Source organism: Lynx rufus, unplaced genomic scaffold, assembly GCF_022079265.1.
Source record: "Lynx rufus isolate CCGP_SWC_20201006 ecotype Redwood Valley unplaced genomic scaffold, mLynRuf1.p SCAF_9, whole genome shotgun sequence".
Taxonomy (NCBI): Eukaryota; Metazoa; Chordata; class Mammalia; order Carnivora; family Felidae; genus Lynx; species Lynx rufus.
The window spans coordinates 18,676,950-18,689,371 of record NW_025814897.1 but is presented as its reverse complement, the minus strand read 5'-3'; the positions used below and the strand labels follow the sequence as shown (position 1 = coordinate 18,689,371).

Genomic DNA, 12,422 nt, shown 5'->3' with positions numbered 1-12,422 from the left:
CAGAAAAAAATACTTTCTTCAGGACACCAAGCATTAAGTTTTATGACGGGTCTCTTGCTAAAACACTCACGTCTAGTAAGAATGTGAGTATAAAAAGAATGTGCTACCCCCTTCTTTCTCTCTTGACTTGGAGCATTTGGGAACATTTAAAAGTTTCAACGATCCACATCATGTCTGTGGCTTCAAGTTGACACAAAATGTGTACAAAGAATACTTTGTGCGGTTACAATATTTAACTGATACAGTTTAATAATAGTGATAATCAACTTTTATTGATTTTACATAAATAGCTTATAGAATGCCTTTCCAAATCATGTTTTTCCAACATATTTGTTACAACACACGACATTTCTTTACGAAAGTATTTGTTAAATCTTCTTGCACAGAATGTGGGGGAAAGTGAAGGGAGAGGAGAGAAAATAAGATTTCAAAGCTAATCTTCAGTGATAGGCCTAAATTTTTGGCAATTACTTCCTTTCATAGGAAATTACAGGATTGTAACTTTGAAACGTATCAAAAGTGCAGTGCATCCTTTTAATTAAAAAAGCAGTAATGTCAAATATATTACTTGGGCATCAAATTTCCCTTTCTAAATATACTCAGGTTCACATAATACTTATTAAACAATGGTTTAAAACAATAACCATCAAAATCTTAAAATAGTCCCAGGTTTGGATTAAATCATGGTAGTATGAATATTTTCTTAAAAATTCTAGTTTATGTTTTCATCAGTAAAATGCAATTATTTGACAATGTCTACAGAGAAGCTTCCTACATGTAGGAAGATGATAATCTTCTTATACCTGGTATTAATTAGGTCATTTACTTGGCTGCTAATGTTTTATCAGAGTTTTTTTTCACACTGATGTTTCCACTTGAACAAACACTGTGGGTAGTCATTACCATACCAACACTGAAGACTTAACCATTCCTGAAATAAGGAACCCTATTCCTATTAGTATTTCTTTGTTATGATGCTTAGTGTTGGTATTATCAAGCATAACATATTTTTCTTAATCAGTATGGGTGGATTAAGGCAAAAGGACATAACCTAGTCCCCTCGATAATTTATTCTCTATCCTTACAAAAACCGCTGAGGCTATACAAATTATAGATACGCTGGCTAGAAAGACATAACTTGCCCTTTAGACCAACACTTAGTATTGTAAGCACGAGGTTGAAAATCTTGGTGTTCACAGACAGCATCTTTCCTTGACCTACCATCATGATGAGCAGAACCCACAACGTGGACTTTCAAATACCATTTACTTGCTATGTCTCTTGGTTGTATGTATGTAGATTATTTTTCCTTAACTAAAAATATTTTGTCATATTCAATAACAGGGCAAAAATCTACTACTCAGTCTTTGTAAGCTCTCCACTGAATAATTTTCCATTTTTACAACCGTTTTCTGCGTGGCTGTTCCATTTTTCTTCTGTCATCTTCTTCACGTAACTAAGTGGTCCCTTCCCTTCAAAGGAGGAAGGATTTTTGAATGAGCCTCCAATTCTATCCCACAAGGTGAAATACTGTCCATAGTTATAGTCAAAGAACATGTGGTGGTCTGTATGATGGGCTGAGCCATTAATAAATGGCCTTAAAATGTGGGGAACACGGAAATCACCATCATGAATGGAAATCGTCCAGATATTGACCAGGATGTACAAGCCTAAGTAAACCACCTTGTGTAGTGGAAAGATAAAAGGGTATATATGGTAAGGTAGACTCTGAAGGAAGCCATCCACGGGGTGAAAAGCATGACTGGCAAATGGAGTAGGAATCTTCCAGAGATGATGAGGTTTGTGTATGCGCTACAGAAGGAAAGAACACAGTTAATAACCACCTTCACTTTTCAACTTAGCTTTCCATGCCCATGTCATGAGCATGTCATTTCCAATGACCTAACTAAAAAATCTCTATAAATTCAGCAAAATCACTCATGTTATAAAATGCCCTCCTTTACCTGAAACAGTAACATTGTAACATAGCCCCTCCAGACCCATAAAGAACACAAACAAAATGAACCTGGTATCTGTCATGCTGTGGCTACTTAGGTATTTAGTAAGTTACAGGAAATTCTGGGAGACAGAAAACAGAACTTGTAACCATACACTGCTGAAATGGATATAGTTTTTCTCTTTCCCCTAAATTTCACTCTACCTTATACACAAGTCTATGATGAAGGCCTCTGTGAATCCAGTAGATCAGCATGTCAGTGAAAAAGAGGAAGGACAGTATACTAACAATGAGCCGAAACCAGCCTAGAAGAGACAACACGATAGATCAGAACCAAGATCCGGCTTCCAGGATCAGAATTTACTTTGTACTTGACTTGTCCATCTCAGTGGACCAAATATGATCCTAGACCTAACACTATCAACTGTTTTGGCTAATTCAATACATTATAAATTAATCTTCCTAATCTCTCTGGTATCTGCTCATTTTCTCATTTGCCTCTCATAAAACCTTAAAGTGCCCCCACCTCAAATATTAAATTATGAAGACATTTATGAGACAGAAAAAAACACATGCTTAAGGCATCTTTCTTATTTAAATCTCTGGGCATAAATAACACTGTTTATTTTTCCTTCATCTTAATCCTCATAAAACATATCTTTACACACTATTTTCCTGCTTAGAACTTTATTTCCCGCTAAATACCTAAAACCTAGCATTTCCTCCACAACCCAACTTTTTCTGATCTTTCCTGCCTGACCCATTCCTGTACTAACCGGGCTGGTTTACCCAGTGTCCTCCCAACATCTTGAAAGTCTCACCTCTGTACCTTTACTCATTCTGTTCCATGTATCTAGAATGCACTTTCTCCTTTTATATTTACTCAGAGTCCTATCCACTTTTCAAGGCCTAGTCAATTCATCACCCTACTGTATAATTCTTGTTCCTTCTTTTAAATATCTAACCTCTTACTTGGACAGCAGCTGTGTGGGTGCAAGCGAACCTGAGGGCCAGTCCCAGATAGACCACTTATTTGCTGAATGACCACTTATTTGCTGAATGGGCAAGTTACTGACACTCTCTGTGCATTAATTTACTCACCTATAAGAGGAACGTAATAACAGGACCTATGTCGTAGAACCGATATAGAATAAAATGGATTGATACGTGTGGAAAGCTTAGAAGTAGCTGGTACATATTAACACTCAATAAATGTTAACTACTATTCTCGCTTTCTAATACTAGACACCAGAAATGTCTCTTCATTACATAATTTCAGAATTTCACAAAAATTTAGTCATTGCAGGACTGGCTACAAGAGAAAAAAAGGAATAATCTAAAGGCCTAAAAATCGGGGATCATTTAAATAAACTATGGATATCTACATAATGTGATACTGTAACTCATACACTATATAAGGTCAATATTTACTGAATGAAAAGATAGCCACATATATATACACTACTAAGAAAAAAAAGCGAAGTCCAAACCAGTATGTGTAGTAGGGTTTCATTTTTGTAGCATAAATGATGAAGTATACATGCATAGAAAACTGGAGGATGCGGGGTGCCTGGGTGGCGCAGTCGGTTAAGCGTCCGACTTCAGCCAGGTCACGATCTCGTGGTCCGTGAGTTTGAGCCCCGCGTCAGGCTCTGGGCTGATGGCTCAGAGCCTGGAGCCTGTTTCCGATTCTGTGTCTCCCTCTCTCTCTGCCCCTCCACCATCCATGCTCTGTCTCTCTCTGTCCCCCCCAAAAAATAAATAAACGTTAAAAAAAAAAAAAAAAGAAAAGAAAACTGGAGGATGTATGTCAAAAGAGGTAGTTTCTAGGTAGCAGGACAGTGGATTTAAAATCTGTATTTTCTGATTTTCTATAATTATGTACCATTTGAGCTTTTGAGGGAGTCTGAATTCAATAAAGAGAATAGTAAATGAATGCAAAGCTCTATCTCTGATCTATCCGTCTTCCCCTAAGCATAATTCCATCCACGACCAGCTTTAAAATTGATAGATTAGGAAACGTGCATTATGTGGCAAGACATGAATGCATAAAAACAAAGCATTAAAAACAATTAAATGGGGAGCCTGGGGGGCTCAGGTGGTTGAGCGTCCAGCTCTTGATTTTGGCTCAGATCATCATCCCGGGGTCATGGGACTGAGCCCACATCAGGCTCTGCGCTGACAGCTCAGAGCCTGGAGCCTGCTTCGGATTCTGTCTCCCCCTCTCTCTGCCCCTCCCCTGCTTGCACTCTGTCTCTTTTTCTCAAAATAAAGAAACATTAAAAAAAATTTAACCAACATCAAAAATTTTTAACTGAAAAAAAAAACCCACAAACAATCTGTAATTATTTTAAAAGAAGAAAAAGAGGCAGATTTGGTTCTTGAGAGAAACCACTCTGTGCCTCATGTTCATATTATTTACTTACCACTTGGAAACTCTCCTACGTCATCATATAATTTGCTGTAACCTCTCAACTCTAGCAGGAACAATGCAACAGTGGGAATACTAATCCACGGCAATGACTGCACAGTAAACGTAATCTCTCTATAGACTTGATTCTGAAAATGAAATTTCCAATACTTAAAAACCACAAAGTCTATGGTAAACAAAACCAGCATGAAATTGATGAAATTGTCTTGGAATGGATTTTTCAACCTCTTTTATGTGAAGGAGCTTACTGCTAAACTGTTTCCGTTAAAATGTTAATACGTGGGAATGCATGTGTAAGAAAGACACTTCTTTTTTAAAAAGCAAATACGCTAAGTACCTTGAATTCTTGATCTTACTCTTTTTCTCACAAAATCCGCATTCTACACGTCTATTTATAAAATGAGCCTTTCTTTCATAAATAACTTCCATCCCCAAACCTCTCTTGATTTTTTCTTTTTTTAGTCCTTGGAGGAACTGATAAATATAAATAACTGAAATAGAAAATGATTGTAAATAAGTTTACAATCTCCTATCGTGTCAAAAGATATATATATATATACACACACACACACACACACACGTAGTAAAAACATACTTCAGTTTGTGAAAGTCAAACATTAAAGCAAATACACAAATGTGTGCATTTATTTATTCATCACTGTTAGCAAAGAAATTCTATATATCTAGCAAGACACCAGGCTTATAATTAAAAAAGAAAAAAAAAGAAGTTGGGTTCATTTATTTGTTTCCATTAAGAGAGGGGATTAGCCCTACCAAAACTATCTAACCCATCTAATGCTGGTTGCAGAAATTTTTCTTAATGGTTATAACCAGTTTAACCTGAAAATCTCACACACAAATACGTATTATTTTTATGGTAAACACAGTTAAAAAGTAGGTAAGAAAATCACTTACCTTTAAAAACTGTGGATGCTTCATTAATGAATGATCAAAGACAAAATAATAGCTCAGTGTTGCAAAGAAGAAATAAAGGATATAAGCGCCAAGATTTGTTACAATTAGGAGACTAATAGTTTGTCGGAAGATGTCGTCTTCGGGCCACGAGGCTGGGTAGATGTACGGCGTAAAAAAATAATAATCTGCAGCACTGAGTACAAGATCCATCTTAGTCCCTGAAGGATAAGCATGTGCAACAATTATTTACCCATGTTGATATTTTTTAATGCGAAACATTTTTAGAAAAACTATATATGAAGTTCCTGCTTAACGAATGTCCTGAAGTTTGAGGACATTCTCTGCCGGTAAGGTTGTAGGGCAACAGACACGACCCTACATTGCTATGGCCTTGCAAAGTGATACAGTTCCTGTGCAGAGCAATTTAACAATATGTTACCACAATATTCCGCCACCACTGCAAATGTATTCAGCACTCACGTTTCCATCGGGTATTACCTTAGCCAATTCACCAGGGTTAGGTGTAGCTGTTTCCTGACCAGCAGAGTAATTTTCACCATACTTTCAGATATTTTTCATTACCCTGCTCCCTAAACTTGATTCCTCTCTTCTTAATACTAACATTCTTCTTCAGTAGTAGTTCTTCCTGATATATTCCAGCTTGTTTCAAGATCCAAGAAGCAACCGGTGGCATTTATTTATGTTCTTGTTGTCACAACCACTTAATCAGAACATGGTTAGGATCTTTGTTTTCTGTCCTGGGCGGTGGTTTCCTGGTTTTCGTTAGTTCTCTCTTGGTCCTCACCACTAGTGTAAAACTTTGGCAATCTGTTCTTCTAGTCTTTTTTTTTTTTTAAAAAATTTTTTTTTTTTAAACGTTTATTTATTTTTGGGATAGAGAGAGAGCATGAACGGGGGAGGGGCAGAGAGAGAGGGAGACACAGAATCGGAAACAGGCTCCAGGCTCTGAGCCATCAGCCCAGAGCCTGACGCGGGGCTCGAACTCACGGACCGCGAGATCGTGACCTGGCTGAAGTCGGACGCTTAACCGACTGCGCCACCCAGGCGCCCCTGTTCTTCTAGTCTTTAAGTCACATGGTGGTAGTGCCCACACCGTCTTCTTTAGCAGGAGGCCTCACAGACACACGACGCACAAGTTCCTACAATATATAACTCCGTGTTCTGTGCTATTACCAATGACAGGTGCTTCCATTCATTCTGTTATTCATATGGGCTTTCATTACCTCTTTTTTTTTTTTTTTTTTAATGTTGCCATATGCAATTAAACCCACAGTAACAAAAACAGTCCCAGCAAATTGCAAGGGGTGGGGGTACCTGACAGGTACACCAACACAAAATGGGCACCTCAGTCAGTGGGAGTAAGCCCTTGCCACCAAATGAGTTTGAGTGCCCACCTTTAAAAAACAAAAAAACTTCTGGTTTTTCAGGGCTTTTCGGACTTTGAAAGTGTGGCTAAGGGACTATGGACATATGTTTCCTTTGTGTGACTTCGCTGCTGTTTATCTAACTCACGTACAAGGATTTGGATAGATTCTAATCTTAGGTGATTTAAAACAATGCTACAACGATTAACCCTACTTTGTGTAAATTTCTACAAGCAGAAAAGCTAGGACAGAGTTGAACTGCACTGGTCACTCTGGTAGACACTGCCCAATTGCTCTGCACAGGAACTGTACCACTTTGCAAGGCCACAGTGCCTATATCTCTACAACCTTAACAGACAGTATCATCGAACTTTAAGATGTTTGCTAATCTGATAGCAACAAAAATGATATCTCCGTGTATATTTACCTTTTTCTTATTATGAGTGAGGTTGAGCATGACTCCACATATTTAGAATAATTTATATTTTTTTCTGTGAAGTAATGTCTTTATCCCTTGCCCATTTTCCCACTGAGTTGTCAGTTTCTTAAAATCAAATTCTAGAAGTTCTTATTTATTAAGAGTGTTTAGCTCCTTTTCTGTGATAGGCGTTGCAAACATTTTTTTCTCACTTTGGCATGGAAAGTTTTTTTTTTTAAGTTTATTTTTATTTATTTTGAGAGAGATACAGAGAGCAAGCAGGGGAGGGTCAGAGAGAGAGGGAGAGAGAGAATCCCGAGCAGGCTCCGCATTGTTGGCACAGAGCCTGATGCGGGGCTCGAACTCACGAACTGTGAGATCATGACCTGAGCTGAAATCAAGAGTCGGATGCTTAACTGACCAAGCCACCCCGGTGCTTAGTTTTAGTTAACTAATGCCAAATGCCAGATATTGACATATATCCTTCATCATACACTGTTAATTCATTCAAATAACAATTAAGCATCAAGCTCTACACTAGATAATGAGCCTATAAAGACTGAAAAGATACAGTCAAAATCCATCTTCAAGACAAGGCAATTTTAGAAATAATTACATCAATGCAAGTGCTATAACAAAGGTATACACATATCTGATTCAGGCGTTAAAGGACATTATCAGAAAGAAAAGTTTAGAGAGGGGCATTTCAAATAAAAGTAACAACTTGCAAAGGCATGGAAAAAAGTCATGCCACATTCGTGACTCAATGGGTGTCACTGGTGGGTGCCAAACAGTGTGACGGGTAAAACAGAGGGGAAAAAAATGTTTGAGGATAAACCTTATGAAAGGAAAGTGGTGTCACACTGGGAAGGGCTCTGTTGCCCTGCTAGGGAATCCAACTTTCCCTCATACACGACGGGGAGATACCAAAAGGTCGCTGAGCAGGGAAGAGATTATAATCAGACCCGTACTTCATAGAACCCATTCCATTAGGAATATGAGTATTGATGAGAAAAAGACAAAGAGCCAGAGCCAGAGATAGACTAATTTGGTCGTTCCTGTGATAGACTAGCCCAGCTCTAAGAACACACACATTCATCAGAGATTGAGCAAGTAAAAAACCCACAGGGCTTGGGATGCCTGGGTGGCTCAGCTGGTTAAGCATCTGACTCTTGATCTCAGCTCACGTCTTGATCCCGGGGTCATGAGTTCAAGCCCCATGTTGGCCTCAGCACTGGGGGGTGGAGCCTGCTTAAACAAACAAAAAACAAAAAAAACCCATAAAACCCACAGGGTGTGACAACCAATTAAATACGGGAATATGAAAGAGGGAGAAATGCAGGATGACTATGAGATTTAAGCTGGCTCATGTGGATGATGATGTCATCATAATCAAAAGAGGGAATTCTGGGAGAGCTGTTATATTTGGTGCCGCAGGGACAAATATATATATTTGGGACACGCAGGGTGTGCAAGGAATGATGGAGTCAGTTTGGGTCTTAAATCTAATTAGCATAGACTAATAAGCTTTAACTCTATGCTTCTTCTTAGACATAAAGCAGTAGATTACATGCAAATATGAATCGGAAGTTCAACAGTGAGCTTGTACTGGTTGAAGCTGAAGCCATAAGGAGTAGAGACTGCTAAGGGAAATAATGTAGCAAAGGAAGTACACTAAGTCATACCAGGAAACATAAACATTTAGAAACAACCCAGCAACTAGATATTGTGACACCACTAAAGGTTGGTTAAGAGTTTCCAGACTAATCTACATGTTACCTATAGAGTCCCGTAGCCCTAAGACAATACAGTAAGTACAGTGCAGCCAAAAACAATTCAAACAGTAACCAGAAATCTACTTTAATCAACCTTCAATATCAGACGTGAGTAATAACTTTCACAAGATCTCAGTCCCTAACTTCAGTTTTGCTTTTATCTGAGGACCATGCTAGTTGTGTTCATTTGTACATTCCCTGTGCATAATTGCTGCAACGACAAGCCAGTGCCGGAAAGGGAGGCGGTTTAGATACTGTGAAATGAAACCTATTTTAAGTGTTTTTAGAATTTTGGCTTCAATTAATTTTATTTGTTGAATGTAGAAATTAAGTATTCCTAAATACGTTGCCGTACTTTGTGACATCTAACAAAGAAATCTTTCGAAATCAGTAATATAATCTCAAAATTGCAGTTCAACTTGGAAGTTTATATTCAAACCCACATCTGTAAAATGAGATAACGTATCTTCATTATAGAATTGTTCTTAAGGTTTAGGCACTAAGTTTCTAGTCTTTTGGCACTGACACAGAGAAGTTATTCAAGAAACAGGAGCTATTATTACTGTTGCTACGGGAGCCAAAGCTGAGTCAAAATTACTTTAACCTAAGGGAGAAAGAGGTCATTTGGTTTTTCTTTGAAAAATAACTGATAATATCTAGTATCAATATTTACTGTACACTAGGCAGTGTAAATATTAGCTCATTTAACCCTTTCAAGAAACCCCATGAGTTAGGTACTAGTATTATCTTATGGATCAAGTAGCTGGGCACAGGAAATACTAGTAATCTGCTTGGGATCATCAAGTAACAAATGCTGGAGCTGGAACTCAAACACATGCAGTCTGGCTGCAAAGTCCAAGTTCTATTTTTTTTTCTTTCTTTTTTTTTTTTTTTTAATGTTTAGTTGTTGAGAGAGAAAGAGCAAGCGGGAGTAAGGGAGGGGCAGAGAGAATCCCAAGCAGGCTCCACAATGGCAGTGCAGAACCTGATACAGGGCTCAAACCCACGAACTGTGAGATCATGACCTGAGCCCAAATCAAGAGCTGGACGCTCAACTGACTGGGCCACCCAGGCACCCCACAAAGTCAAACTTCTTAAACTCGCACCAAGTTCCACTGCCTCTTCATCACTATCTCAACTCTTCAGCTCCTTAATGTTTACAATTCTCAGTGACTACAAATTCACATAATTTTGCATACGATTTTAAGGGGTTTATACCCCACTGAAGTCAGGGTCTTCACAGACCCTAAGTTAACTACCCATGACTGAAACAAAGCTGGCACTATTTTACATTTACAGAAACAAAGAAACTTTATAAAAATAAAACAGGTTTTTTTTTTTAATTTTTTTTTCAACGTTTTTATTTATTTTTGGGACAGAGAGAGACAGAGCATGAACGGGGGAGGGGCAGAGAGAGAGGGAGACACAGAATCGGAAACAGGCTCCAGGCTCTGAGCCATCAGCCCAGAGCCTGACGCGGGGCTCGAACTCACGGACGGCGAGATCGCGTGACCTGGCTGAAGTCGGACGCTTAACCGACTGCGCCACCCAGGCGCCCCAAAACAGTTTTTAATAAAACACAATTAGGCTTAGAATATCGGAGTCTACTCTTACTTTTGCTTTATTTTAAAAGTATAGACAGTAACGGCTAACCTTTGTTGAGAATCAGGTATTATTTAAAAACATTTTTTCTGTATCACTTGGCTTAATTATCACAATCCGAGGAGGTAGATAATTCTGTAACCTTCACTTTAGAGAAAGGGAAACTGAGGGCAGGAGTGTTTAAATAACTTAAGTAACAAGTAACAACTGGGATGTATAGTCTAGAGTCTGTTCTCCCAGCTTCTACATTATATTATCTCTCAAGTTGTACTCATACGGATGCGGCATTCTGAGTATTCCACGCTAATTACATTACATAATGAATGGGAAAGCATTCTGTAAGTGATCAAGGATCATGCACTTATTATTTTTTAGATGCTTATCATTAGAAACCTAAATACGCACGCACGCACGCACCAACGGTGATATAAAGACAGGTAACCTGCTGGAAGGTTTTGGTTAAAAAATATCTGCCTACCGCAAGCTTTCCAGTTTGGAAACTTTACGTACTGACATTTAGAACTTTATCTATATACACCACCTCCAAATTTATTCTGCTATTACACAGGGATGCCAAGAGACAGGACTTCTTCCTTTTTCGACGCTAACTCGATACATTATTTCCCTTCCCTTTTAGTCTTTACAAACCGCGGACTGTTGTCCCTCCATCCTAATTACGTTGCAGTAACTGGGGTTTGCACTGCAATTGTCAGGAGGTCACAGCCTAATTTCTTTGCCCCTTTAAAAAACAAAAAAGGGAAAAATCCCTCCAAAACATAGGGAAGTCTGTCTCAAAGCCAAGCATTAGCGTTCACTGGACAGACTTCCCTGGGATGAGCGATCCGCAGTAGCCAACTTGTCGTTTTCCTCACGTCCCTCGCCGTGTGTGTTGCTTTCATGTGCGGGCCTCCTTAGCGCCCCGAAACGTCCTCGGGCCAGGCTACAGCCCCCAGACACCGCAGGTCTCCGGTCGCCCCTCTCCCCATCCCCGCCAGCGAGCGCCAGTGAGCGCCCCCTGCGCCCGCACTCGACGCCTCACGGCCTGCGCACGCTGTCAGGATGCCCGGCTGCCTGCCAATCCCTGCCGTGGGTCACCGCTGGAGCCCCAGCGCCCGCCCGGAGCCTGACACCCCGCAGCCGGTCCTGAAAGAAAGCGTCTGGCGCGCTCCCAACTTCCCCACCTGGGACCCATCCTGCGGATTTCTCTCCCTCCACTTCCCTTCCTCTCCTCGCCCATCCCTCTCCGGAGGTATTCCGCCGCCGCCGCCTGCCCTGCTGGCATCCCTACCTTCCGAAGGTTCCACCGCCGCCGACGTCGCAGGTTGCCTTGGGCCAAAGTGAGCCCAGCAGCGTTCAGCCAGCGGGCCGGGCAGGGAGGGGCGTAGCCAGACACACGCTCCTAGCGGCCGGAGCCGCCAGCCAATCAGGGGCCGGCGGCATAAGCTGATATGACGGCAGATCGCGCGACTTGGCTGCGCGCGGCGCTTGGCGGTCACGTGGGCGCCGCGCACTCGGCCCTGCCCCCTTCGTCCTCCCCGTGGAAGAGAGGGCGGGACCCTGGTTCAGGTACCGTAGCGGCGGCGGGTGGAGTTTCAGGTTTTGTTTTTGTCTTTTTTCACTGTCACTGACGTGTGTAGCTCAGATCCTGCCCGAATCGGGTTTCCTGTATTAATGGAAACATCCCTAAAACCGATGCTCTACGTTGAGGGAAATAGATATTTCCTTTGAGGTGAATGTCGGGTCGGGGAGGGGGGCGGGGGGCGGGGGGCGGGCGGTGCATTTTTCGACCCAGGTGAAGGAGGCTCGATTATCCGTAAGACGATTGCTGATATTTCTTAGCCGGGAGCCTGCCCTTTTATATAGCATTGAATGGCGGGAGTTTGGCTGAACCAGTTTAGGTAGGTGTTTTAACTGACACGAAGCTTTTCATAGAACCGAT

At 40.7% G+C, this 12,422-nt stretch overlaps 1 protein-coding gene across 2 annotated transcripts; it reads right to left on the bottom strand.

Annotated features, from left to right (window-relative positions):
- Window positions 1-250: 250 nt before the first annotated feature.
- Window positions 251-11,845, bottom strand: SC5D (sterol-C5-desaturase). Of its 2 annotated transcripts, none has more exons than XM_047070434.1 (5): window positions 11,772-11,845; window positions 5,304-5,521; window positions 4,384-4,516; window positions 2,162-2,262; window positions 251-1,812 (listed from the first exon to the last, which is right to left on the bottom strand). In XM_047070434.1, the coding sequence occupies exons 2-5, from the start codon at window positions 5,511-5,513 to the stop codon at window positions 1,357-1,359; spliced, it is 900 nt and encodes a 299-aa protein (XP_046926390.1). In that variant the 5' UTR covers window positions 5,514-5,521; window positions 11,772-11,845; the 3' UTR covers window positions 251-1,356. The 2 variants fall into 2 exon arrangements, with proteins under 2 accessions (XP_046926390.1, XP_046926391.1); XM_047070435.1 differs by lacking the exon at window positions 11,772-11,845 and adding an exon at window positions 8,233-8,248.
- Between the last annotated feature and the right edge of the window lie 577 nt (window positions 11,846-12,422).